Source organism: Azolla caroliniana, unplaced genomic scaffold, assembly GCF_043228905.1.
Source record: "Azolla caroliniana isolate FFs.n. ecotype wild unplaced genomic scaffold, voAzoCaro1.0.p SCAF_3, whole genome shotgun sequence".
NCBI lineage: Eukaryota > Viridiplantae > Streptophyta > Polypodiopsida > Salviniales > Salviniaceae > Azolla > Azolla caroliniana.
The window spans coordinates 25010088-25023450 of NW_028230438.1; the positions used below are offsets into that span (position 1 = coordinate 25010088).

At 36.3% G+C, this 13363-nt stretch overlaps 1 protein-coding gene across 1 annotated transcript; it reads left to right on the forward strand.

Annotated features, from left to right (window-relative positions):
* Nucleotides 1–527: 527 nt before the first annotated feature.
* LOC147866814 (uncharacterized) lies at nt 528–10020 on the forward strand. Its single transcript, XM_087317304.1, has 9 exons — nt 528–1393; nt 2395–2595; nt 3263–3385; nt 3475–3515; nt 3758–3863; nt 4688–6583; nt 8213–8323; nt 8421–8563; nt 9564–10020. Exons 1-9 carry the CDS (start codon nt 1334–1336, stop codon nt 9820–9822), a joined length of 2940 nt encoding a protein of 979 aa, XP_087173430.1. The 5' UTR covers nt 528–1333; the 3' UTR covers nt 9823–10020.
* The last annotated feature ends 3343 nt before the right edge of the window (nt 10021–13363 follow it).

Below are 13363 nucleotides of genomic sequence, written 5' to 3' on the forward strand. Positions count from 1 at the left end.
CGGACGCCATCATCATATACACAAGGTAATGTGCCTGCTGGGCAAGCAACACCACAAGCACAAACTAGCTATCTTTGATCTTTGATGAGCTTACGATAGAAGTCATCACGAAGCCACGCATATATGTATATGTTGCTATCCAATATGAAATCTCTTCACGCTTGCGTGCGTTTGCCATCGGTTCTGGAACACGGGGCACTAGAGTAGGCAAGGGCAGATAGTGTCCATCATCAAATCGGATCATAGTGATAGGAGGACACTTTACACGATTCCAGATGCCCATGGCCTAGTTTCGAAGGGCCAGAGATCAATCTAACCTCTGGTGCCGGAAAAGAACACATTTCAAACACAAAGTTCTACCCACGGAAGTTTTGTCAGTCATGACTCAATCGGAATCCCGAGTGGAGGCTCTCCCAAATTTGGTCCGTGATTCCAATACAAAGAGAAAGCCAAGACATTTTATTTAGTACTACATAGTACATACTACTACTCCAATGGTAGAAGAGAATTAAATTACCATTACCATCTCTCTCTCTCTCTCTCTCTCTCTCTCTCTCTCTCTGTGTCTGCTTCTCCATTAAATGAACCCCCACTTCATGAAACAACGGTTCAATTCTTGAGAACCCATCTCTCCCCTATCTATCTAAGGTATGTATGTATGTAACATTCTATCCTCACTCTCTCCGGAGCTATAGCCATAGCCATAGCCATAGCTATAGCTAGAGAAAGACCGAGACCGAGACAGAAACAGAGAGCCATAGCCATAGCCATAGCCATAGCCATAGCCATGACCACAGCCCTAGCCATAGAAATATGTCTTTCCCTTCAACAAATCTCTGTCCCTAAACTTAATCTCACACCATTATAGTCACTTGGGCAGCTTCAATTCAGGATTCAATTACTTTGTTTCCTATTTCTCAGATGACAATGATGGCATCAGGAGACCCATTTCATGCAACATACGTTTGAGAAATTGCGAATCTAACCCTTTAACTTTCACTATTGGTATCCGGATCTCCACTTCATGCAAACATATTCTTGCGAATTTTGTGATTTCCACCGTACTTTCTCTATCCATCACAGTATCTATTTCCGCTTTCGGGAGCTTTGTTTCCTCGGCATAAAGTTTGGATTGATTTTCTTCTGGAAGATTTGTTGCCCATCTATGGGCAGATCTCGAACTTCTCAGAGACAAAACATTGAATTCTAAACTAAAACACAATAATCCCTCTTTTAGCCATATAATAATTTCTACACTTTTAGATCAAACTTAGTTTTGATCTTACATAGAAAAGACGATATATATCTATATATATAGCTGAATTCCGCTAACATGATAGCTTTTAAAGCAAAGGAGGAGTTTTATTTCAAATTGGAGCTTCGGGCAACTCGGGTAAGCCTTTAATTGAAATTTTTCTCTGGTTTGATTATATTGGATGAAGAGAAGAAAGAAAAATGTGCGATTGGATTCAATGAAGAGAAGAAAGCAAAATGTGTTTTCATCAGATTGGATGTAGCGAAGAGAAGAAAGGAAAGCGTGTGTTTGGTTGCATTGGATGAAGAGAAGAAAAGAACGAAACATGTTTGTTTGATTGTATTTGATAAAGAAAAGACAAGAAATGAAATTGTCTTTTTGATTGTATATGATGAAGAGAGGGAAGAATGCAGAATGTATGGTAGTGTGTATTGGATGAATAGAAGAGAAGAAAGCTAAATGTGTGTTTGATTGTATTGGATGAAATGAAGAGAAGAAAGCAAATGTGGATTGATGGAGATGAGAACAAACAAATTGCATTGATGAATATGAAAAGACAGTAAATATGGGTTGATGTAGAAGAGAAGAAAGAAAATGTGGGTTGATTGTATTGGGCAAAGATAAAACACTTGAGCATTGAGAAAAGCAAATGTGGTTTGGTTATTGGATGAAGAAAAGAACCAAATGTTGGTTTGATTCTTGGATGACGAAGACAAACCATTGTGGTTTTGTCAATGGATAAAGATGAGAAACAAATATGGCTTGATCATATTAGATGAAGAAGAGAATTGAATGGTAGTTTTATTATATTAATGAAGAATGAGAAATGGCAACGTGAGTTGAATCTCTATTGGATAAAGAAAAAAGAAACAGAAATGGGGTTGATTATATTGTATGAGAAAGGGGAAGAAATCTTGGGTTTCATTATATAATTTCTTAGAGGGAGTTTCACCAAGCACTTTTGCATCATTAATGAAAACTTATGGGGGTGGCGTTTAGGGAAATATAGAAAAGTTCAGGGAATGTATAGGAAATTTTCTTTTGATTATCTTGGATGAAGAGAAAGAATAAATGTGGTTGCGTATAGAAGAGAAGATTGCAAATATGATTTCTTATATTAGATCTATGGTATTTCACAGATCCCACTGCGAGGATGGGATAAACTCATGGTATCAATGATCTCTGTTGAAACGGGGAAAGTTACCACAACAACAGCAAAAGCTTCAGTAAAAAATGGGAGTTGCCAGTGGTCAGAACTTTTACATGAATCGGCATCTCTTCCGCGACAAATCAACGGAAAAAATGCTAATAAAGAGCTTTATAAACTCGTAGTTTCAATGGTATTGATTTAATTTTCTATATTTGACCAAATTCGCTCAGTAATCGCAAGACTTTAGTAATTTTTACCTATCAATTTCATACTTTGACCATGAAAATTGAATCTTATAGGTGCTCAGACATATAGACTTAGCTAATCTTAGCGCTTCATATTGAAGAATAGTAATATATATATATATATATCTAGCTATCTGATGTAACAAATAAAAAAAAGCCTTGTATGGTTGGGAATACAAAACTTTATAGTCTAGTAGTTACCATGGTAACTTAACCATAATTGTATGCTTTAGCCATCAACTTGAAACTTTGAGATGTTGGGATACATTTCTCTAATGAATCCTAGCTTATTATACATATTAGTGTGCTTGTCTCAGTTTACAACTGTAAGGAAAATTTTGATGCTTGAAATGATAGATTCTAGCACGACTGTTTTGAAAAACTTAACATACTTTAATCCATCATATTTTTAATTGAATCTTGGAGGTTTTCGAGATTATTTTAGGGAATCCTTGTTGCATTGCATTGCATATAATAGTATATCTTTATCTCAGTCTCAATCTAGACTTAGCTAATCTTAGTTGCATATAATAGTATATGTTTATCTCAGTCTACAACTCTAAAGAAAAAAGACTTGTGGTCTGGATTGCTTTTATTCTTTGAAAAAACCAGAGTCGGTCTCGGTCGGGCATCCTTGGAGAGGCAACTATTAATATGGCAGAATACACACGGGCACTTCGTCCAGTTTCTGTGTCCTTACCATTGCAAAATTGTCGTTCTGGTACCATTTTACACGTGAGTCATGAAATTTCTTTGGTGGGTTTTTGATAAAGCTTATACACATACTGAGTCATACTAGATTTTTGTGGGGCTTGGCTTGGCAGGTTACGCTACAACGAGTGACAACCAATGTTGCTGTCAATAGGTATGATTTGGCATATAATGTAGTGACTACATCATACTTTATGCTGTGGAAATTTATATAATCATATTATTCTTTCCACCAAGGATGGCCATATACATAGGTATGATATGGCATATAATCCAATTACTAGATCATACTTTAGCCTTTTGAAGTTTAATGATTCATGTTGATCATCAATATGAAAAATCACAGAATTTTCAGCTCCTAAATGACGTTAATACATAATTCTATCTTTCTATCAGGGATCTTGAGGAGCAGAAAGAGATGGCTTCAGATGGTCTTGCCCGGTCAACTATAGCAGAAGGTCGTCAGTCAGAAAATGCTGTAAATTCGGGAATTGTAGCCAAGGTTAGCATAATGGATGTATGCTGAAATCTTAGTTCTACTATCCGGACCATAGCTATTTATAATATACATTGACAAAGTCATACACATGCAAATGAGGTCTAACACAAAGTTCCTAACTTTCATGTTGGCTCCTAATCAAGTTTGTGTGTGCAAATTACATTCTCCACATGCAAATGTGTCTATCTCTAGCTAGCCTTGTATTGTAGTCTCAATACCAACTCCAAATCAAGGTTATGTGTGTGCAATTGAACCTATCTCTAGCTTTAATGGTTCACCCCTAATCAAGATAAATTGTGTACGTGTAATATTCTTCCCATGGAAATGGGACTGTCAACAGCCTTGATATTGATTTCCAGTCAAGATTATGCATGCAAAAATAGCATATACTATAGGCAAATCAACTTTGGTGTTGAATCCTAATCAAGGTGATGTGTATATATAGCATACTGCACATGAAAATCTAGCCTTAATATGAACTTCTAATCTAGATCTATGCATCTAGCATTAATATTGACTCCTAATCAATGATACTTTTTGCCAACATATAGCATCTCTGATAAGAAAAAAAGGTTATGAATTGTAACCTCACTTGAATGAACAGCATGAGCCTGTATCTAAATTTAAAATTGGCTCTTTATCAAGACCTATCTCCAGCCTTACTATCAATTCTTCATAAAGGTTATGTGGATGCCCATTACATATGGCATTTGATAAGTCAATTTGGTAAGGAAGTGTAAGCTCCTGAGGGTTTTCTATAAAAATAGTAATAGCAAATTCATCTGAACTGTAACTGAAAGGGTTCCATGGTTTTTTTCTACTTGTAGGATGATTTTATTCCTCCAACTCCGGGGGTTAGTGAATCTCGGATTCGTCCCAGAGAGTGGATAGCAGATGGGCTCATATCACCGTCTAGTTCTATTAGTAGCTCACATGAATCCAATAGTTTTCAGTATTATGTTGGGATGGATAATGTAGATTCAAAGGGATCACCTTCTAGTGAGGACAATCAAGATGAACTACAAATTACAAACAACTGGGGGAGTCATAAAACCCTAGAAAGTTTAGAGAAATTCGAAGCAAATATCAAGGAACTGAGACCAGAATGTGCCTCAACTGATGAAAATTCGAAGAAAATGGAATTAGAACTTCATATACTTAGGAAGAAGCTCTCAGAAGAAATAAGTAAGAATGAAATATTAGAAAAACAGTTATCTACATTGTCAAAAGAACAGGAACTCATGGTTGAACAAGAGGAATTACATAAACAATTAGAAAATCAGAAGAGTCTGAACTCAAACTTGAGTCTGGAGCTAAGAAAAACCCAAGAGGTTAATTCTGAATTAATTCTAGGGATTCAAGAGCTTGGAAAGTTGTTGAAAGGAAAGACGGAATCAGATGATTATACTAACCTAGTGCACGGGTCAGACATTATGGCGTTCGAAAGTGAAAATGGAGCTCTAAAGAATATGGTAGATGTTGCTAAGAGAGACCTTGAAGAACTCAAAAGTGATTCAAAGGAACTTGCTACGGAAAATATAAACCTTATATCAATGTTGAAGCTGGAAAAGGACAAAGTGAAGGCACAAGAGATCACAATTTCTAAGTTAGAAAACACAGTGGCAGAATTGGAAAGTGTAGTTTCTCAGCCAGAGACGAAGATTACTATCAAAGGGAATCAAAGTGGCAAATATCGAGTTGAAAGGATGGGAGAAATAGTGAATGAAATGAGGGATAAATCTAGAGATTGTGAAGATTCTTATGAAGGAAAGGTTGATAGTAACCAAACCATTTGTGATGATTTGAACTCTAATGACATAGGCTTTGAAAGAGAAATCCAAAACCTAGATGGGCATCAACCTACATTGTTAAAGGAAATTGAGATACTGAAAATGGAAAATAATGCGCAAAAAGAGGAGATCCAATGCTTCCAACAGCAAACCTTCGGCTTTTTGAATGAGATAAAATGCTTGCAAAAAGAGAATAATGGGTATGAGTCTGTGATTACATCACAGAAAGGGCAGCTCAAAAGGCTGAGAGAAAAGACTATAAAAGCTGAGGAAGATTATATGAATGCATTAAAGCAAATAGAAAAACTGAAAACTTTCAATACGTCAACCTTCAGGGAGGATGAGGATTATGCTACTTTAAAGAAGCAACTAGAGGATACTCAAGAGTATCTTTTATCTACAGAAAGCAAATACAAGCAAATGTTACAGTTAACAGCATGTATGAAAGCAGAAAATTCAACTCTTTTGGAAGCCAAAAGGGAAGCAGAATCTACCATAACTCAACTGAAGAGCCTTAATGGTAGTCTACAACAGAAGCTACATATGGAAGAATTGAAGATCTTAGAACTACAACAACAACATGAGCATGATGAAGATAAACTCTCAGTGCTTATTGATGAGATGACTCAGATAAAGTTGTTGGAGCAAGGAATGGTCGCCCACGAGAAGGAAATGGAAAAGAAGGTTCATGCCTTGCACGAAGAGAACAAAACTCATAAAAACCGCATTGAGGAGCTGGAAAGTGAGATAGGATCTGGTTCAGATCTTAGAAACCATTTAAAAGAAACAATATCAGAACTTGAAATTCAGATACTAGATTTGCAAAATCAAATACAGAAGCTCTCAGACAAGGTAAAGAAACTAGAGAAAGACGAGATGGACTATGAAAAGCATTACAAAGACGATGCTATGGAGAAGGATTCTCTCCAAGAGGTAAGAATGAAATAAGAAGAAAGAATTGAACAGATTTTAGCATGTGAGAATACTGAACTGGAAAAGTCTCTTCAAAACAAAACAATGGTGAAAGAAAGAAAGAAAGAAAGATATATTAATGTCTTCTAAGACCAAAATTGGCCCATGAGACAATTGGTTACAACAAAATGGGATGTGTACCCAATCATCAAAAATAAAAATAAAAGAAAAGTAAAGAGAAAATCTATACAGAAAATCTATACAGAAATAAAGAATGAACTGATTTGAGAGATAAAGTGAAGCTTTTGAAGGGGGGGGATATTTGTATTCATTTACAGACAGACCGCAGTAACCATTTTTATAAAATACTTCACCGAAGTGTCATTATCCAAATTCATTGAACTCTTCATCAGGGTGAGGTAAAAAAAGAAGAAACTGAGCAGTATGATCATTGTTTTTTTGAGAATTGACTTTTGCCAATGAACAACACGTCATTATTCCAACTCCCATGTGCATTGGATTAGATAGTTTTAGTATCCATAGAGAGGCCAATATCAACCCCATGGGACCTGAGTACACAAGGTTTCTTGATGTGTGATCAAGTGTGACGGAGTGTCAGGGCTCTAATAGAGTTAATACTCAAGTTAGTTATGAGGTAAGGTTGAATATGATCTACAGGCCTTCTTGCCTTATATTGAAACTAACATTCAGGGTGTCTGTTTGCAATGTAATATTATAAGTGTCGTTTTAGCATTTTCCAACTTCTTCCTTAATGGTTCCATTATCTTTTCCTCAATAACATCATATTTCTTAGCCTCAGATGAAAGCTCTAAGAGATCTTCCACACCCCATCTTTTCTCAATAATGACATATTATTGATCCACTATTGTAAGAGGTAAGTAAAGAGTGATGTTTTGATCTGTATCTCCAATCACTTGAACCCCAAAACACTGTAGAAAAAGGATGAAGCCTAGAATAGGAGACGAACAGGATCTTGCTACTTGGCCAAGTCTTTTCTTCCACAACTTCTTGTTGTGATTATTGATTAGTATCAACAAAAGACACAATCAAAAGGATCTTGTTACTTGGCCAAGGGTTTTCAAGATCACTTATTGTGATAATCAATTGATATTATTGATGGCAATATAAAATTCCAAATTTACAGCTTTATCCCCACCAATTAGATTTCCGAGAGATTTCTTACTTTTTAATTGCCAATAAGTTCATAAAAAGAAATCCTTGTTTTATCTTCAAATCCATTCTCCTCTTGAGGTGAGAACAAAAAAAACTTCACATATAGTTTCTGTGGAAGAATGTAATTGCCAAAATTGTGATGGAACTTCCATCCTGAACATGTTGAAGAATGAGCTTGGCTGATAACTTCCGTATTTTGGGTTTATGGTTTTTTAGAAAGAGTGTATAGTTATTCTGAATATTCATTTCCATCTCTTTTCAATTGTTCCGTGAACTACTTTCTTATTTTTGATATAATTGCCTGTTTGCGAGTTATGTATGCATGCCATTGTATGTATACATAGAATAGTTCAATATTTACATTCAATGTTGATTTTATCAAAAACCATGTGTGGCTGCTTTTCTTTTTGTATGGGTCTCAAGATATTGTGACACAAAGGATTCTTTGAATTGCAGCTTGATAGTTTCCGAAATCAAAGTGGATCACTTTCTCAGCGAGAAATGGATCTTCTTGCAAAGTTACCTGTTCAAGAAGCTTTGCAAAGTGAATTAGAGAATGTCAAAAGGGTACATAATGCCATAATATTTCACAGCTAGATACTTGATTGACAAAAAAAAAATCCGTTCTTAATTTACGATTTATTTGCATGTAAAAAATGTTTAGGAAAAGCAAGAACTCGAGGATGCACTTTCAATATTCAATGCTGGAGCCAGCGATGATAACAGCTTGAAAAGGATTGCTACTTTGGAGCTGGAACTTGCAGAGATTTTAGAGGCAAATAATATGTACAAGAAACAACTTCAAAGGTAAGGATGTTTATAGTATATGATGTGGTATATATAAGAAGGGGATGGGGGTGATAATGCATCCATGAGTGGAAGGTAAGCATGTGTTTAGGAAGAACCTCTCATATCTAAGGTGAGGGATATATAGATTTTGATAACATTCATGGGAGACGAATGATGATGCAATGGAATGAGGCTGAGACCTTGGTGACAAGCAAACCTGGATTCTCTCAGTTTTATGACTTTGATGTTTATACTAGTGTAAACCATCGCTAAGCCCAGAGACAGACAGATTTTTGACAATTCTCGCGCCTTAGATCTGCCAGTACCTTGTTCTCTTGGAGTCACTTTGATGCCAACTAATCTAACAGCACCTTACTTTAGAACTTTTACTAGCCATAAGATCCTTATTATTGTAGGGACAACAAATGTTTTTTGTGCTGTCATATTGCTTTCACATATACACTGCTTTTATGAAGAGGGGAAAAAATGAAATATTATCATCTACTAGAGACTGACATCAGCCTATGAGACAAATTGTGCTTACAAATATGGATTGATTTTAGTTATTCATCATGATTCAAGATAAAGAAAAATATATTGTCATCTACTAAATTCAAAATATGGGTGAATACAAGTTGTCCATATGGAGACAGAAATAAAAGCTCGAGGTTTCCTAAAAGTGCAAAATAATGATCTTAATGAATGCTGTTGAATTATGCTTACGATGGCTTACAAGCATGAAATGCATAACAAATATTTATGGGATAGATAGTGGTAAGAGGACATGGCAAACAAATCACCAAGAGTTTTTAAAGGGCTAAAAAATAACCATTTAGAGCCAACTAGTTGTTTTCGCATCCAATGGGAATGGGATGCTTGCAATATATATCCTCTCTCCAATAGAGAGAGAGAGAGAGAGAGAGAGAGATTGTAACTGCAATTATGAAAAACAATATAAATGCAAAATTCTTAAATTGTTGTCTTTCATTTTTCGGAAAACTCCGAACTCCGTCCGCAGTGCATTTTCCCAGCAACAAATTGTTCATGTAGCCGCATTGGAAAACCTCGGAAGTGTGGAGCAAGTCCTTCAAGACCTTGCAGATTTGAAGAGGAAAAACTCAATACTTGATGATGAACTAAGGGATATGAAGGAAAGGTACTTGAACATGAGTTTACAATTTGCTGAAGTGGAGGCTGAGAGAGAGCAATTAGTGATGACACTGAGAACTCGTCAAGGGGCTCGGAAATTGATGCCTTACAAGAGTGCCAACTTCTAACAAACTTAGGTCATTAATTTATTTTTTCTTAAGGCATGACGTTTTATTCAATGTGTGTATATATATGGCCATGCTATAAAATTCAGAATCTCCCTTTTCTATGCTAGAACATGGATTTTTAAGCAAGCTGTCGAAGTAACAATCATATGTATCAAAATGTATTAAAAATTTCAAAAGCCGAATTGGCAATTAACACTAGTGTGAATGCCTCCCAATGCTCATGATTTGGTAATTAAGGATGAGTTTTGTCATTTGATGATCGTTGCCATAAAAAATGTGCATACATCAATTGCAAATGCAAATCTATACAAACCACACATACACACATAATTACTTGAAATACCTACACTAGCATTTACATGCACGCAAATGTGCATACATAAATACATGTATGCACACATATATTGCCTACATGTTTTTGCCACCTTTATTTATTTATGATAATTGCCCCTTAGGATGCCGTTAAAATGTGACATATGAGACCAAAGTATTCGATTCTCCTTGTGCATTGATAGTAATATTATCAAGTTGACAAGGTTTTGGTATTTGTTTTAATATGACATATGCCTAGGTTGTAGTAAAACATGACATATGGGATGAGTAGGAACACATTGCATAGTGGTGTTCTCGAAGATCCAAGAGATCATAGAGATTAGGTGACTCAACTCTTTTGGCTTGAACGGAAGGGTTTAACCTTATCTCTTTGGGTAGTCAACCAATTGTATCTGGCTTTATATGTAGGAGTTCCTTAGTGTATCAATAACTCTTCAACGTGAATACACATTTAGAGTGGGACGTGAGATCTCCTACTCCTAAATCTTTTCTTTTGCCATTACGTAATTAAAAGTCTTCCCAATAAAGTCTTTATATGAGAGCGACAATCAAAGGAAGCTATGTAAACCAACATTGTGGAAGGGTCTTACAACTCCCTTCTATATCTGTTGTTCTCACCTAAACCAGACTTTTATTATTATTATCAATTATTTCTAAGGTTGAAGAACAACACAATCTTGCAACTAGATAGTAACGACGGGCTCTCTACACGTTAAAAAATGACCCAAAACCTCTCAAATTTCGAAAGGAACGATAAGAGGCAGTTCTATCATATTATGCTTCTACACACCATGTAATTTGTGTTTCTAAGCCAAAAAAACAACAAAAGAGTAGAGTATTTTTGCTTATATAATAAGTCTTATATAGTCTATATGGTCCTTATTTGTAGAAATAGAGAAGAAGAAAATCACTAATAACAATCCATTGTCGTCTAGTCCGGTTAGGATACCTGGCTTTCACCCAGGCGACCCGGGTTCAAATCCCGGCAATGGAATTTAATTATTTTGAACTCCCCTTTCTTTTTATTTATTTTTGATTTCTCTCCTCCATTCATTCATATGTTTTCATGGAATCAGATCAGACGTGATGGATAAACCGTTGATCTGATGTCGCAGCTTCGCTATGGAAGAAGAGATCGATGATGGGCGTCGTGTTTCTTTCTGCGTACAAAGGGTATCTATCAATCATCATCATTGTATTGGCTAATGAATGATGTGATAAGAGCTTTCATCCTTCCTGTCCATCCATGTATGGGCTTGAATTTTGGCCATTTTTACTTTGAATCCAAGGAAAAGAATTCGGCCTGAGGTCAGTGATTTCAATGAATGTCACACACATGTGCTGCTGGTGCATCGATTCGTCGCGATCTTACTGTCTCATTGTTGTTTGCAGCTTCCTGTGTAATTTCCTTCACAAATTTCTCCAGGTTTTCAATCTGAGTAACCTTATGTTTGCATCAGTTTCTATCATCAATCCTCTTCCCAGCTTCACTTCCGCCTAAAATCTCTGTAATTTGGAACCCTTGATCGCTCAAACGCGTATTGCCTTACGAAGATCCCATCATACAAGGATACAAGAAACTGTTGGGAAATCTTTTCTTCAGTCAGAAAAGAAACCCTGGGGATCGTAAGCGCTGCTGCATTGCATAGGAGGATTTGCAGAGCTATTGTGTCATCGATCAAATGCCATACTGTTCAAGGACACTAAAAACTTCTGGACAGGAAATGAACTACAACAAACACAAACAGTCTGCAATTACTAAAGGAAATCAGAAGAAATGGACAATGTGCTTAAAAACAGAGGGGAGTTATATCTTCTCATTCAAAGGGGAGTACAAGAGTATGATGCAAATCTGAAGGAAATACGCCTTGGCCTGTAAACACCATGAATGTTGCAGGCAAATTCATGCCAAAGAGGGGAAAGTAATTGAGGATTGTCAGCCCCATTAATCAGTTTGGATGCTCCAATTTGGTCATCTTGGCATTCAAATTGAAAATCTATTTTGAAATGCAATGTGAGATGAAAACCAACTTAACGACCAAGCATCTCAGAATCCAAGAAATGATCTGTCATTCAAAATATCTCAATCATGGCTCATCCAAGGTATATCTTACATACTCCTTCCCCAACTTCCATGGTCAAGAGGATCACCATGCTAGTCATGAATTCAAGTATTCCCATTATTACCATCTAGGTTGCCCCATAATCTACTTAGGAGCCACCATATGGTCACACTTGTGGTGATTACACACATTCTTATGCCTCTGCCATTGGGCTACAATCATCGACTCCTATAGCAAAGTGGCGATATTCTTTCTATCAAGTGCTCCATCATCGCAGATTTGTGGAGATTTCTTTAAGGTCAATGATGTTTGCAAACTGGGTTTTGAACTTTCGAACTTGGGGTATAGTTAGTTCCAATATTTTTATTGCTATGTTTACAACTTGAGAAGTTATGTACCAATGTTTACAACTAGTTGTGATGACAATTGGTGCTCTACCTTCCTAGAATAGCCACCCACATGTATGGCTTAACACTCTGATGTTCACATGACTTTACAACTAGTTACCCCGAATTCACTAGTGGCCTTAGATTCATAAGTTTGTGGAAGGAAATGTTTGCATTTTGCATCATATGTTGTCGGTCTAAGATGTCTCCCCATCACCGATATGGATTGTTTCAAGCATTCCTGATTCCAAACAGTCTATGGATTGCATTGCAAAATCTCGAGATTTCCAAAATTTTCGATGCTATTCTAACAGTGGTGGATCGATTCACCTAGAGTACATATATCCTTTCCATGCACCAAGGCTATCAATAATAAAGGAGCAGTTCATTTACTCCCGTGAGAAGTATTAGTGATGTCTCTCTTCAAGATATCACCCACAAGGTAATCCCAAACTGAGTGTACAAATTAAACATCAGACAAGTATCTTCATTGTTTCATCATGACAACCAACATGATGATTTAGTTGACTTATTGCATTTTGCGTGCTTGGTCGAAGTATTTCACTCTGTTCCTTCATTGAACGTGTTCCATATTTTGCAAACTCAAATGATCATCCTCATTGGATGATCCTTGAGTGTCCAAAAGTCTCCAAGCATCATGTTTCTAAGGAACATCTAGTTCAAATCCGTGAGCTTCAAAACTAAGCTTTATCATGATTTGTGTTATGCTTAAGCCACCCACAAGTTTGCTGCAAATTG

What these genes read in the sequence shown, in the direction of transcription:
- LOC147866814 (XM_087317304.1), top strand. Translation starts at nt 1,334, where the DNA reads ATGATAGCTTTTAAAGCAAAGGAGGAGTTTTATTTCAAATTGGAGCTT. An exon ending in GTTCTGGTACCATTTTACAC is followed by an intron (nt 3,386 to 3,474) that starts GTGAGTCATGAA and finishes TTGGCTTGGCAG; the next exon opens with GTTACGCTACAACGAGTGAC. An exon ending in ATTCGGGAATTGTAGCCAAG is followed by an intron (nt 3,864 to 4,687) that starts GTTAGCATAATG and finishes TTCTACTTGTAG; the next exon opens with GATGATTTTATTCCTCCAAC.